General features: G+C 42.1%; 1 protein-coding gene across 1 annotated transcript in view; it reads right to left on the reverse strand.

The window, feature by feature from the left end:
* Positions 1 to 15,638, reverse strand: part of L3MBTL4 (L3MBTL histone methyl-lysine binding protein 4) — a 352,526-nt gene that overhangs the window by 284,977 nt on the left and 51,911 nt on the right. Inside the window, exon 4 of the mRNA XM_033439375.2 lies at positions 5,613 to 5,667. Coding sequence (XP_033295266.1) covers positions 5,613 to 5,667 — 55 coding nt within the window. The remainder of the gene's footprint in view (positions 1 to 5,612; positions 5,668 to 15,638) is intronic.

A 15,638-nucleotide genomic window follows, 5' to 3' on the forward strand; every position in this document is an offset into this window, starting at 1 on the left:
TGTAATTATTTTGCAAGAAAGCACCTCTGTGTGTACACCCAGGAAGCAGACCAGTTACTCTAACAGAAGACTGCAGGGATAATGCTCAAGGGGCCCCTCTGAATCTTTCAAAGTCACTCAATTAGCCACATCCCCCAGCATAGAAACTACTCCCTGGAAGTAGTTACGCACTTTTAGAAGCTGTGTTAATTCTTCTTCAGGCCATTTAGCTAATTAATACTTGAGAGTTTTAGTAAATCATTACTTCAGCATACTAAACAACAGTTCCTATGGGCTGGATTGGACCTGACTGTATGTCTTTTTAAAAGATGCTGACTTAGGCGCTTCCCTGGTGGCGGAGTGGTTGAGGGTCCGCCTGCCGATGCAGGGGACACGGGTTCGTGTCCTGGTCCGGGAGGATCCCGCATGCCACGGAGCGGCTGGGCCCGTGAGCCATGGCCGCTGAGCCTGTGCGTCTGGAGCCTGTGCTCCGCGGCGGGAGAGGCCACAACAGTGAGAGGCCCGCGTAACGCAAAAACAAAACAAAACAAAACAAAAAAGATGCTAACTTAAGTGAGAGATACAGCATCACATAAAAAATTTCTTCAAACCAAATGCCCTAGGATATGCCGAGAGAAAACAGAATAGGGAGAAAAACACAAAATAAGGCAAGTAGGGGAGATACTGGGTTTTGAAGGAGCTGGCTACTTGGTTCTGGCCTGAGGAAGAATCCTCCAGGCAGAAGGAACGGTTCTTCAGACAGCACGGTCTAGACTGCAGGTTCTGTTCAGCCGAGCAAACCAACGACTGCGGGTGGTGGCACGTGATGGGCAAGTGCAGATGGTGAGAAGCCTTGAATGCTACTCTACAGAAAGGACCCAGGGCCCTCTACTAACAGGATCTCAGCTCAGTTTCCATTGGGTTAGAGAGGGTATAAAGAGTGAACAACAGAAAAATGACCAGAGGCAGCTCTGAGTTGGAGGATATGACTTGAGAGAAATCAAGAAGGATGAGTAGAGAAAGGGTGGTGACCGTGTGGCCAGGCTCCTGGGTAAGTGAGAGGGAGGGGTCCAGGGTGTGTCCAGGATCTGGACTGACTGCAGGTGGATGATGGTGCTGCAGGAGGAGGGACTGCAGCAGAAGCAGGCTGACCATCAGGGGACCAAGACGGGTTCATTTTTAACATCTAAGTGAAATCCAAAGAGTAAGAAAAGTAACAGCATGAAAGCGTCCATTGATTTGGGACGTCCCTGGTTCCATTCAACCCACAAAATGTTAACCGCCATCCCTGAGGCCCTGGTGAGCTAAGCAAGAGCAGCTTCAGGGGAGTGGCAGGGTGTAGGTGCCCGAGAGTGGACACGGGATGAGTGGTGGCCAGGGAGAAAATACTGGAGCCCTCAAGAAACTTGGATGCTACCGGCCAGCTCGGGCCATGAGAGAACAACATGAGAGACTTTAAAGTAAAAGAGATGTGTGTGCAGTGATGCTGCAAAGAGACGTTCTGGACTGGATCTTGGAAGAGGAAAAGGACATTAGTAGAAAAGCTAGTGAAATTTGAATAAAGTCTGCAGTTTAATGACCACTGACATACCAATATTAATTTCCTAGTTCTGACAAATGTCCTGAGGTCATGTAAGATACTAACCTCAGAAGATAGTGGGCGAAGCATATACAGGACTATCCCTGTACTACATTTGCAAGTTTTCTCTAAATCTAGTTAATCCAAAATAAAAAGTTTACCTACAAAAAAAGAAATAAATCTAAGAACAGATATTCCAACAATACCACCCGCAAATGGAACTTCTTAGTGTTCAGGAATTTCTGAATTTATTTTTTTAATATCTGGCTGACTCTAACGTGATTACTAATTGTAAAAAAAATACTTGGAAAACGTAGAAAATATACTTTTTATCTCACAGCTTGAGAAATAACAATTTTTAACATCTTTTATCTCATGTATAGATATGAGATTTTTTTTAAACCATCACTGAGACTAATCCCTCCTGGTGGGGGGGGGGGCGGGTCCCCTTAATATTTTATCATAAGCTTTCCCTTCCATATAATTTAAAGTTCTTCAAAAGCATTTACATGACTACACAACTGTCTACACAAAATTGTACCACAATGTTTTACCTATTCCACATTTGTTGGACATTTAGATTATTTCCAACTTTTCTCCATATATAAATAGTACCATGAGTATCATATGCATAAATTAAATGCTCATGCTTATTTCATTAAGTAATTCCAAAAAGTGGAGTCCCTGAGTTGAAGGAAATGTTGACTTAACATTTTTAATAAATACTATCAATGTGTCCCCCAAAACGATAGAGCCAACTTATACTCCCAGAAGCAATGTACAGAGAGCTAGTTACAGAGAGCTAGTTCCCTGACCCACCAGCAATGGGGCATTAGCACTTTGTTGACTGTTAATTTGGTAGGTTAAAAAATGTTCATCGTTGCTTTTAAATTTGTCTTTCTTTGTTTTCTAGTGAGACTGAATATATTTAAACATGTTTGCTTTTTAGCTACTTTCATTTCCTCTTCCATGAATTACTTAGTTCCTAATGCCTTTTGCCTGTTTTTGCACTGATATTTTAGTGTATCTGATTATTTTTTCTACTTCCTTTATCTATTTTGGACCTTCTGCAAGTTGCAGTTGTGGTAAATACTTGCCAGTTTATTTCCGCTTTAATTTTATTTATTATGAGGTTCTTTGGCGTACACAGTTTAATTTGGGTGTATATATATCTCATATTCCTTTATAATTTCTTCTACTGCTTTTACAGTTATAAAGACCTCACAGTCCTAACATTAAACCAAAGAAATATTAGTGTTAGTTTAAAAGAGCACTTAAAATTACGAAGGGAAAAAGCCAGATCAGTTGTCCAACTGAAAAAAGATCAGTTGTTTTTATTTTGGAGACTTCAAATGTAGAGGTCTGGGATTATATAGTGATTGACAATACTAATTCTATAACCTCCATCATACATAATTATTAATAAATAATTCTTACCAAGACAAGTCTTCTCTTAAGGGTATCTAAGACAGTTGGTAAATTTTTGGGATAATATAGGAATAATATAGCTGAGAGTTTCCAAAAGAACCAAAAAATTAATCTCATGGCATGACTGTGTCAAGAAAAATTTAGTCCAGCCAGTCCCCAAGGACACAGAGGGCCATATGAGACACCCTTAATACTTTAACTATTAGCAGTTACTCTTCCCATCCCACTTCTAAGCAAGATTCCAGTTTTCTCTACCTTAGTCTTAATAGCTACAGAGAAGGGGAAATGATAAAATAGAAAGACCACAGGTAAAGTAGAAAGACCACAGGTAAAGTAGAAAGACCACAGGCTTTAGAACTTGCTAGATGTGGGCTCAAACCCTGGATCCACCACTAACTAGTTAGTTTTACCCTAAGTAAGTCAAATGGCCCCTCAAAGCTTCATCATCTGTTAACACAGAGGTCAATGTTAGTGACAGAGATTGGGCATGCAATAAATTAGTTTGTAGTGATTTTCAAAGAAATGCCTTGCTTGTTGTAAAATCACTACAGAAATTGTTTATTTTTCAATAGAATTTTCTGTTCACATATAAATATGTATGAGTACACAGTTTTTGTTTTTCTTTTGTTATTATTTTTAAGGCCTAAGGTAAGTGACTCAATCTATTTTGTTTAGTAAGCAGCCTACAGAAAAGATTAAACTATTTCCAGGAACTATAGGAGGAAGATCCCCATTATAATACTAAGACAGGAGGCAATTTAAGGAATAGTTTCCTTTATCGCATTAAAAGTAGTAAAAATATAAATCCTCAAAAGCCCCTCGAATAATTCAACTCGTATTCAACGAGCAGTTTGTAGCATCTGTATACACAAACCAAATCTCATCTTTCTTCTAAACATTTAGCGATGTTCCACAGCTGGGGAAAACAGCGATGACACCAGTGTCAGATCTGGAGAAGAATAAGCCACAGGATGACACTTTGCGGAATGGACCACTAGCTACAAAATAAGTCTGGCAAAGGAAGGACAACAGCAAAAAGCTATTTCCTAGTAAAACTGAAAAACTACTTAAGATAAACATGTTACATGTTTATCTGGCTACAATGAAAACTATAAATACTAAATTACTAAAAAAAAATCTTAGTTTTGAGGACTGAATATTTTTAATTTGTTGGCTTAAGTCTGCTTTTCTTTTCCTAGAATAAATGCTTCAACTGTAGAATAAGAGAATCTAAAACAATTTACATTAGTGTGGAAAATATAGCTGCAGGGGAGAGACAACAACATAATAAATCACAACCTCCCTCTGAGAAGAAAAACAATTGTTTTTTTAAAAAAACCCTGCTGTTGGGGCCAGGTACAGTCCAAACTTATTTCTAGAATTCCAGTGTTGCATAACTGGAGTGTATTTCAATGAAACTGAACATCAAGTTACATAATTGTCAAATTACTGTGTTCTATTTTGCTTTTTCAGCAAAGAACATGATGGGACTTGGGGTGACAGCAAAAGAAGAAAAGAAATTTAAAGCAGTATATTTTGCTTCTAATAGAAAACAACTTTTATTTTTAAAAATCATTTAGGTAGAAGATCACAAATTTTCAATACTGCATGCCAAGACTAAGCATTATATACGGTCTTTAAAAACCTCAAATCTTGTTTGTCATTTTGTAAGATATTTTCAGTTGTTTCCATTATTGGAGGGAAAGAAAGTTAAATACTTATGGTACTTTAAAAGTTCATTAGGGGCTTCCCTGGTGGCGGAGTGGTTGGGAGTCCGCCTGCTGATGCAGGGGACACGGGTTCGTGCCCCAGTCCGGGAAGATCCCACGTGCCGCGGAGCGGCTAGGCCCGTGAGCCATGGCCACTGGGCCTGCGCGTCCAGAGCCTGTGCTCCGCTACGGGAGAGGCCACAACAGTGAGAGGCCCACGTACCGCAAAAAAAAAAAAAAAAAAAGTTCATTAGAGGAGAATTATCAAATTTACATGCTTCTTTCCCACCAAGAGTAGCACAAATGTTGGACATTCAACTATATTTTACAGAAAATTTAATAACAGCTGCCTGCTTGTATAGCAGTAATCACAATACATATGGAATATATATTCCAGGGAAATAGCATCTGCATTTGCTGATTTAAATTTAAATCATCAGAGAATTAGTTGAATATTAAAAAGCTGTTATCTAAAACCTATGGATGTATTAAAAACCATAATGAGGGACATTTATCTTGGAGCAAATGTACAACCTCCTGTAAAACATGACTCCAATAGAAGAGTACGAATGCCATCATTAGAAGATCAAACCAATCGGGGAAAAGCTTAAACGAAGAATTATAAACAAACTAAGCAGCATCATTTGTTTTCTTGTTCACAGGGAAAGTTTACAAATCAGTTCTCTTTTCAAAGGCAAATAAATGAGTTAAGAGCTTCAGACTTTCTTGATATACATATTTGAAAGTCTTAGATGACACTGATGAAGTCTACAGGGGAGCATGTGACACTGTCAACTAGCGATACTATTATTATAGATTTAAATTAATAAACCTAAACCAACTGCAGCTATCTAATAAAAATGTCACTTAAATGTAATTCATTATAAAGCAAAACTGTAAAGGGTGGTGACAATTACCGTGACTCAGAGGGGTCACACCATCCCTGGGCTTCTTTTCTTCTTCAGCTTGCTCCTAGAACACAGAAAATGTGGTTTAGGCCCTGTTTCTGGGTAATTGTTTGAAACACTGAACATTGACTTCTCTGTTTGCCGGAAGCCAAGCCATGAAGAGTGCTGTGAATGGAGGGGACCTACATCAGCAGCCAGTGTGCAGCGGCAGGGGGAGGGGGGAGGGGGGGAGCCACACCACCACCCATTCGGACGTGGGAGGAACCCTTTGTTATTGTCTTAACTCTCTGTTGGCTCAAATATTACAGAAAGGAAGGTTCAAAGGCAGGCTGAGGGAAGAAGGGCGTCCCCTGCCCCCGCCAAGCCCTCCATCCTCGCCTGGCTTGCAGCCTGCTGGCACCTGCTACAGCTTATGAGGCTCAGTTAAGGTCCAAGTTTAGCCCAACCAACCCTCACAGAATGGACAAATGCCTTCAAAGATCCCTGCGAAGAAACCACAAACACAAGCGACCCTGAGAAGGCAGAGCTTCTGTCCACGGAGCCAGCAGTGCATCAGGCCAGGCTCACAGCAACTCCTGGAGGAAAGTCGACCATTTAGCAAAGACTAAGAGAATCACTTCTTTTTTCAAAGATACTCCAAGAGCATTTGTCCAGATATGTGTCTTACTTACATAGTTTTGCGGCCATAAAAAAATGTATGCCCCCTATAAAAAAACTCATAATAATTTTACACTTAAAAGTTGAGGGACAGTTTCCCAATTTTAAGATCTTTCAAATTAAGAGTTTCAACGGGCTTTCAACTCTCTTATGGAAGTATAAATATACAATACCTTTTTTTTTTTTTTGCAGTACGCAGGCCTCTCACTGTTGTGGCCTCTCCCGTTGCGGAGCACAGGCTCCGGACACGCAGGCCCAGCGGTCATGGCTCACGGGCCCAGCCGCTGTGCGGCACGTGGGATCTTCCCGGACCGGGGCACGAACCCGTGTGCCCTGAATCGGCAGGCGGACTCTCAACCACCGCGCCACCAGGGAAGCCCAATACTTTTGAATAGTTTCCAAGACAAACTGATTGTCATCCAAGAAGATGAAAATCAGCAGCTGAATTACACAAAACCTTTGCATAATTGAAGGATGATGCTGATAAAAAAGTATCAGGATTTAGTAAGTTTGGTCAGCAATCATTTCCTACAGTTTATCCTGTAATTTTGGGGACATATCTTTTATTTTTTCATTCTTTCACATTTTATTCTTTATTTTTTAACATCTTTATTGGAGTATAATTGCTTTACAATGGTGTGCTAGTTGCTGCTGTACAACAAAGTGAATCAGCTATACGTATACATATGTCCCCATATCCCCTCCCTCTTGCGTCTCCCTCCCACCCTCCCTATCCCACCCCTCTAGGTGGTCAGAAAGCACCAAGCTGATCTCCCTGTGTTAAACCGCTGCTTCCCACTAGCTACCTATTTTACATTTGGTAGTGTATATATGTCCATGCCACTCTCTCACTTCGTCCCAGCTTACCCTTCCCCCTCCCCGTGCCCTCAAGTCCATTCTCTAGTACGTCTGTGTCTTTATTCCCATCTTGCCCCTGGGTTCTTCACGACCTTTTTTTTTTTTTTTTAGATTCCATATATATGTGTTAGCATATGGTATTTGTTTTTCTCAGAATTTCTGACTTACTTCACTCTGTATGACAGACTCTAGGTCCATCCACCTCACTACAAATAACTCAATTTCGTTTCTTTTTATGGCTGAGTAATATTCCATTGTATATATGTGCCACATCTTTATCCATTCATCTGTCAATGGACACTTAGGTTGCTTCCGTGTCCTGGCTATTGTAAATAGAGCTGCAATGAACATTTTGGTACATGACTCTTTTTGAAATATGGTTTTCTCAGGGTATATGCCCAGTAGTGGGATTGCTGGGTCTTATAGTAGTTCTATTTTTAGTTTTTTAAGGAACCTCCATACTGTCTTCCATAGTGGCTGTATCAATTTACATTCCCACCAACAGTGCAATAGGGTTCCCTTTTCTCCACACCCTCTCCAGCATTTATTGTTTGTAGACATTTTTATCTTTTTAAGCCAGGCCTAGGGTGACTCACTGTCCCAGTTTGCCTGGGACTGATCTGGTCACAGCACTGAAGTCCCATAACTGGAGGACCCTTCAGTCCTAGACAAACCAAGAGGGTTGGTCATCTAAGCTACAACAGCCATTAAAACTAAACCTAAAAAGTAGACTTCAGATAACAGGAACACAAGGCTTTAAAACAAGGTTTCAAAAAATTAATATTTTAATGAGAGCCAAACTAGTTTTTAACTGTTAATCACTACTAATTTCATTTTTATATTGTACTTTTTGTTTCTTTTTTAGTCTATGGCTTTAAGGTACAAAATACAATTTGTATAGTAGTAAATCATATAATTTTCCAATAAACAAGTAATACATATATATCCAGATACGTGACTGAAGTTCCTTTATTGATGAGGTGAACAAACTAACAAGTCTGAAGATGACTGCATCAGGCTGCCATTTGTGGATATAGTCATACAGAATTGATTATGGTAGATTCCTTGAGATGCCTTAGTTTACACGTATAATTTATTTTATTTTTTGAGTTCACATTGTTCAAGGTAAAAATAAATAGAGAAACAATTAATACAGTGAAAACTCCCCTCCCACCCCGACCCATTCTCCCTCATCTGGCCTACGTATAGTACCTCCACCCAGAAATCTTCATTACTAGATTCTGAAATATCCTTGCAAAGTTTCCTTTATTAAAAAAAGAGAATATATTTTCTTATTTTCTTGTTCTTGTGCACAAAGATACCACTGTTTTCTACCTTTCTTTTCACTTAAAATACCCTGGAGGTCGTTATCAGGTTGCAAGAGCACACTCCTTCTTTTTGCAGTTACCTGAATGGATACCTCATGATTTATTTAACTGATTCCATGTTTATGGATGTCCAGGTTGTCTCAAATCTTTTTTCCAATCACGTAACACTGTGGTGGAAAACCAGTACACGGAGCGTTTTGCATATGTGCCAGGATATGTACAGAATGACTTCCCAGAAGTGGACCAGCCGGGTCAAACCAGACTTGTGTTTTCCTGCCAGGCCTGGCGCCCAGCAAGCCCCACTCAACAGCCCCACAGCCTCGGATCAGGCCCGTCTTCCCAGAGCCTTGCCCACAGGGTGTGATAGCAAAGTTTTGGATTTTTGCCAAGATGATGATGCAAAAGATAATATCTCACTATCGTTTTATTTGCATTTGTTCCATTATGAAGAAGCTGAAGACTGTATATTTAAAAGCCATTGTATTTCCTTTTCTGTGAAATATCTCTTTACATCTGTGGCCCATTTTTTTCTGTTAGAATGACTACTCATCTTTTGGTCTGGATAAATTAGGAAGATTAGTCCTTTGTCTACAATATGAGAGGCATTATTTATTTTTTCCTGGTTAGTCATTTCTCTTTTTCACTTCTTTCTTACAGTATTTTTAATACGCAAGGATTTTTGTTGTTTATTTTGAGAAATAAAATTATCAAACTCTTCTTTTATGGCTGCTATTGTTGAGTAATAGGACATCCTTCTCTACTCCCACATCATAAAAACCTTCTTCTTTGTTTATGTCTTTTACACTTATGGTTTATTTCTTACACTTAAATCTTTGACAAATTTGAATTTGTGCTGGGACACGGTGTGAAGTTGAGACACACTATTCCTACACAGGTGGCTCGTCACCTGTCCCAAGACCACTTATGGGATGGTCCCCCTCCTCCCATCAGTCTAAGATCAGTGTCCTATACACTAAACCCCCAGGTGCATTTGCCTCTTCTGTTTCTTTAGTTTACCTGTCTATCCAAGTACCAGAGCCACGATGCTTTACTTATTACAGCCTGATGTTCTGATATGCTTCCTGGGCTACTTTGTGTTTTAACCACAGTAAGAGGTTCTGTTCTGTACAAGTCTTAGAGTCAGACAGCTGAGGGTTTACACCCCTACTTCTCCCCTCACCAGCTGTATGACCCTGGGCAAGTGATTTAACCTCTCTGAGTTTGGGTTTCCTAAATTGTGACTTGGAGGTAATGATATCTTGTTGACTGAATTGTTTAGAGGATTAGAGACACACGGGCAGAGCCCTGCTAAGCACACGCCACATGCAGACTCTCAGTTAACGGCAGTTATCGTAGGTGTTTTGCCAGATCTCAAACTGTCAAGAGTGTATCAAGACTTAATCGAAATTAAGTTACCTTCTATTTGTTTTCTAACTGAAAAAGCGTATCTTGGATGAACAAGATCTCAGATGGAAGAAGAATCCTGAGGGAGGAGTAAAGAGGAATCTTAAAACCCTGAGTTAATTACTTATTTAAAAAACATTTATTGGGCAATTAATGTGCCAGGAACAGTGCTGGGTTTTAGGGAACAAATGGAATGCAATGCCCAGTGTTTGTGCACTGACTGCCCTTCTCTGGTCAGGTGTCTGCCAGCTGTTCATGGCGGATGGAGGACAAAGTGAAGGCTGGGTGTCCCCGCCGTCCCCTCCTCCCCATCCCACTGTGCAGGGCCCGTCCTCCACACAGCTCGCTTGCACCGGCCTCCACCCCTGCACAACCATCACCCTGCTCTCCAGGGCTTCCACCCCACCCCCCGCCTGCCTCGCTCAGCCCCTGACATCCAGGTCACTCAGTCTCACACACGGCAACCAATGGACCCACGTCTCCCTCCATCAAGTTACAGACGTGCAGATCCCAAGTCCACTGTACGGCTTCATCTGGGTGCCCTACAGGCTCCTGAAACTCAGCCAGCACAAAATTAGTTCCTCATCTTCACTCTAATGCTCTTGCATCCCCTGTTCAGAGTCCCCAGAACTCACTCTGCGGCTTCTGGGACCCACGCTGTCTCGGTCACACTGTCCGTCCCGCTCTCCCTCCCAGCCCCAGGGAAATCACCTCACGGTGGGCAGGATCCCCAGATGACCCCAAGGAGCCACCCCCAAGCCCCCTCCCCGTCACTTGCTTCTAGACCACAGAAAATGGCAGAGGCGATGGGATGGTCACCCCCTCGATTGCATTACAACGTATGACTCCCCTCAGCTGAATGGAGGAGAGTCTCCGGCTGGCCTGAAAAAAGCAGGCTGCCTTGTTGTGAGAGGACCACATGGCAAGGAACTGTGGGTCTCCCCGGAGCTGAGGCTGGCCTCTGCGTGATAGCCGGCAAGAAAGCAGGAACCTCAGTCCTACAACTACAAGGAACTGAATTTTGCCGACAACCATCTGAGCTCGGAAGAGGCCACAGAGCTTCAAAAGGAACTCAGTCCAACCGTTTGATTTTACCCTTTGAGCCCCTGAGCAGAGAACCTATTTAAGCCATGCCTGGACATCTGACCTACAGGCAGTGTGAGGTAACAGTCAATGTGTTGTAAGAAGCCACTAAGCTTGTGGTGATTTGTTACCATCAACAGAAAGCTAACATGTGCCTATTTCTCCCCCGGGAAGCTTTCTCTGATCCTACTTCCTCTTCTCTGCTTCCCACCTCACCCATGCTAAGTCAGGTAACCTTCTGAAGCCTGGAAATATCCTGAATAAATCTCTAATACTGGGCCTACCACACTGCGTGACCAGCTTCTCTCTACTGGTCTCGTCTGCTTTGCTGAGCTTACTGAAGGCAGACAGGGTCTTAACCATCTTTCCTCCCCAAAGCACAGCCTGGCCCCTCGTCCAGTTTAACAAATACTTGCTGACTGAAGGCATGAATGCAAGGTTCAAGAATGGGACTTCTGTGCCTAGCAGATTTCATGTCCAAAGTTATCATGGATCTCTCTGTGCAAGTAATACAGTTGCATCCTTACAAAACGTACTACAACCCAGTGCTCCTCAAACTTCAACATGCATGTGAATCATCTGGGAAGACTGTTAAAATGCACATCTGGATTCCGTGGGTCTGGGGAGGGCCTAAGAGCACGAGTTTCCAACAAGCCCCCAGCTGATGCCGCTGCTGAAGGTCTGTGGACCACACAAGGCGCTGCAAGTCCACGGTCACGGGGCAGGGGAGACGGGGAGGCAGTAACCCAATCCTATCTACCTCTGTTCCACTGCATGTGAGATGATGAACTGAATCAGGTCTAATTTTCCACGGCAGCTCTTCACCCCAACTCCATCCCTCTTTACCCACTCAATGCACAGGAAATTTACGTAATTCAAAACAAGGCAAGTCTCTTCTCATAAATGTTCTACTGCAAAACTGAAATGGTAACAAGAAACAGGGTTGGCTGTGTGAGCACAACAGCTACTGAAGCATTTCTATAATCACTGTATCATTCAAATATAAAAAGAAATATACAACATGCTGTCTGTCAGTGGATTAGAATGTTTGGTTCACACTTCTTTATTTGCTACTGAAATTCTACCTAGATAGAAAAAACATATTCCTCACAAAAATAACATTACCTTTCGCTTCAGAGTTAAATTACTCAAGCTCCTGATGTCCATATGTTTTTAAAGATGGAGTAAGGTTATAGATATGTAGACATACACATGCAAGATCATGATTTTGTATTACAGAATAAATTTACATTTCTCTTACGATATACTGACCTCATTTTTAGGACTTTTTTTTTTGCAAACAAAAAATGATTTAATATCATATAATAGGGCAGAAAAAAATGCTGAATCGGGGGTCAGGTAACCTCAGGCCAAATCCCAACCCCACCTAGTTACCCAAAGAGCTAGGTAACTGGGAACAAATGACACGCATTCTCTGGATCTGATTTCTTTTGTCTGTAAAATAAAGGGATTGGACTAGATGTTCTCAAAGCTCCTGCTAGCTTTAACATTCTTTGAGTCTGTCGGGGTTAATTAATTATTTCCTAAAGGTAGTAAATCCACACTGCTATTAATGAATAGAGTTAATCTTTTCAAAAAAGGAAAAATGAGCACTTTTCCTTATCCTTTCCAACAGAACACTTCAGGAAATCAGGATGAATTGAGAAAAACAAAACCATTACTATGCCTTCTCAGGTTTCAAACTTTAGTTCTGAAAACTGAAAATAAAGCTCTAAGAAAAAAAAAAGAACACTGCTCTGAAAAAGGGGAGATAATAGTTTAAGGAACATAAAATAAGTCTTTGCTGTGGTACATTTCCATTAGCCAACTCAAATCCATCGTTCTGGAAGAGAGGATTATGAGCTGGGAAAATAACCAAAAAGGCTTGACATTCTGTTCCTTCCTGATGGCCCTGGATGCGTCATATAATTTTACTACACGTTACAGTGATGTTTTCTAATTAATCAGTGCCTACTGTTCCAGGTCTGAGAATTCCAATCAAGGAAGCAAAGCAAAAGGGTTTTAACCCACTGATCTGTGTTTGGCAACTTCAGGTCGTCACCGTGGAACCATCAGATGACACCCCTTCCTTTCGTGCACTGTCAGGTCCTTGAGCACAGGACGTTCAAGCATCCTGCTGCTCCTCTTCCACAAGAATGAAGGGTGATACCTACTGGTTTCCGGAACTATAGAAAACACTAAAATCCTATACAGTATCTCCAGTAATAAACTACTATTTGAATTTCCCCTGCTGTGTCAAGTCTACTTTTCAAAATTCTCTGTTGCTCTGATCCCATGTGGGACGCAAACTGAAGATAACTGAAATTAACCTTTCAGATAAAAATACAGGACAGGATGGTTTCCCATTGCTCTACTGGAATTGTGATGCAGACACAGAGGCAAATGCCCCCATCTTGTTCAAATACCCCGAATGGAATCTCTCTTTCGTAATTGTATTCATCACGATTTTTATTTTCTGTATTTTGTGACTGACATTTGGGGGCCTTGTGGACCGGGGAGGGACTGTCCCTCTCAGTGTGAGCCAATTCCTGGAGACAGCAAACAACTAGCCTGGGGTCATGCCTCCTGAGTCCACAGCCCACTCCCCTTTCCTTACCAGCTCCTGCAGTCTGGGACACTATCCATTTGCCCTAAACCAACCCTGGGCCAGGAACTGGACGATCAGAGACAGCCCGGTAGCCAGAGACCACCGAAATTATCCAAACTAGCCAATCCTGAACCTGCTTAGCCTGCTCACCTTGCCTCCCCCATTCATTTCCGAGAAAAGCACAATAAAGCCTCCTGCCCCTGTTTTCCCCTCGCCCCTGCTGCCCCCCGACCGACTCTGGTGCTTCCCCACAGGGCCCTGTCTGGTGTGATGTGCCCCCTCCTCTTTCTTGGGAAATGTGAATCACAAACTATCCTTTTCAATGGCAATCGTCTCGATCCGTTTACCTGGCTAAACGTGAACAAAAACAAGAACTCAGGTATATTTTCAAACGGTATTTGTTAAGACTTATACCCAAAAAAAGGGAAAAGCATCTAAAACACTTTTATTAACATCTCCTTTCTGCAGTTCCTCCACATATAAATGGATTCTACTCGCTGATACAAGCTGCTATCAGTTGTGCGTGGGGTAACAAAAGGATTTAAAAAGTCAGACACTACTGAAAAAATAAGACAATGAAATAATCCTACCCTAAACATTTTTTCGATGTCTACTTAAGGATATTATTAAAAAAGACTGCCCTGCACTCCGCCCCAGTTGCAGCCAACCCGGGCTCCCTCCTGTCGGTATGTCAAGCCCAGTGGCCCCAACATTAAGACCGTCTGAACTTGGCCACCCACATGCACCCCACTCACCTTACTATCTCCCTGTGTACCAAAACTTAGACTTATTGAAATTAAAAGGCCCTTAAAAATCTTCTAATCCAAGACTTTTGTTCTAGAGACAAAGAAACTGAGCGTCAGCCTGGCGAAGGGCTTGTCCTTGGTCACAGAGCTACTTACCACCACAGCCAAAGACCGAAATCCAAATACCCTGACTCGCATCCCAGCACTCACCCTACAAAGCTGCTCAGTCAGAAAAGTCATTACAGCCACTATAATCCCGCCAGATGTCACACAGGTCGTCGTATCTGCTTCCAGCCCCCTACCCAGGCTCCTGCTGCTTCCTTGGTCAGACAGTCCCTGCTATGACCCTTCAACTTCCTTCTCTCTCAAGGTTAGCTGCCTACAGGACATCCAGATTTTAAGCAAATAATTTGTATTCCCTCATTTTGCATTTTACCAGGTTGCACTTAAGAGCCATGTGTTATAACAGCATTACATGTGCATTAGATATTTTTATTTTTAAATAGACTAAATAAAGCATTAAAGATGGACATCTTAGATATTCTTCATCCTTCAAGGTCCCACTCTGCCCCCAGTGATCCTACCTTTCTCTGAAGGCTACATGGACCTTACATCTTAGTCACACTGCATTACTCGGCCTAAGTCAGTTCTCTTTTATTCAGCAATACTCTAAGATGCTTAAGAATAAATAATGCCTCATATTTCTATTTCTCAAAGTTCATAACTCATGAATTAGGTACAGGTTCACAGATTTTTAAGAGCTGCAGAGGGAGAGGAAGAATGGGCACTAACATTTATTCAGCTTCAGGTATTTTATATACACAACTAGACAACATGTACTTTATTCTTATATAGTCAAACAAAATCTCCTTTTTTCATTTGAGAAACTTGCATTTTTATGAAGGGAATTTGAAACTGTACAGCCTACATATGGTTTGGGGTTTTATCCCCAGAACACCCACGTACACACCAAACATCCATGAAACCACTCTGAAAACAACGCTTCGCTTCCCCAGTTACCATGTGGCCACACTTTGCCAGCAGTCCTAGGGGTGGGGGGTGGCCAAGGCTACCAAGGCACCCACGTGACACTCATCTCTGTGTGGGATGTTGTGAAAAGCATGATGTGAGAAGGAGTCCAAGGGGCAGTGGAAGCCCTCTCTTCAAGTCTGCGGCAGCACCACCTGCCAGACCAGCAGGCAAGTCATCCACACGGCAGAACTGAGCACACGGGACTTAAGACGTGAGATGAAGCCTAAGGAGCGGAGGCACCGTCACGGGTGGTGTCAGAGTGTAACCTGGGATGCCCTCTTTGCAGGACGACGTGAAAGGTGAATCAAAAGTTTATAGG

This window comes from Orcinus orca, chromosome 15 (genome assembly GCF_937001465.1).
Source record: "Orcinus orca chromosome 15, mOrcOrc1.1, whole genome shotgun sequence".
Lineage (NCBI taxonomy): Eukaryota > Metazoa > Chordata > Mammalia > Artiodactyla > Delphinidae > Orcinus > Orcinus orca.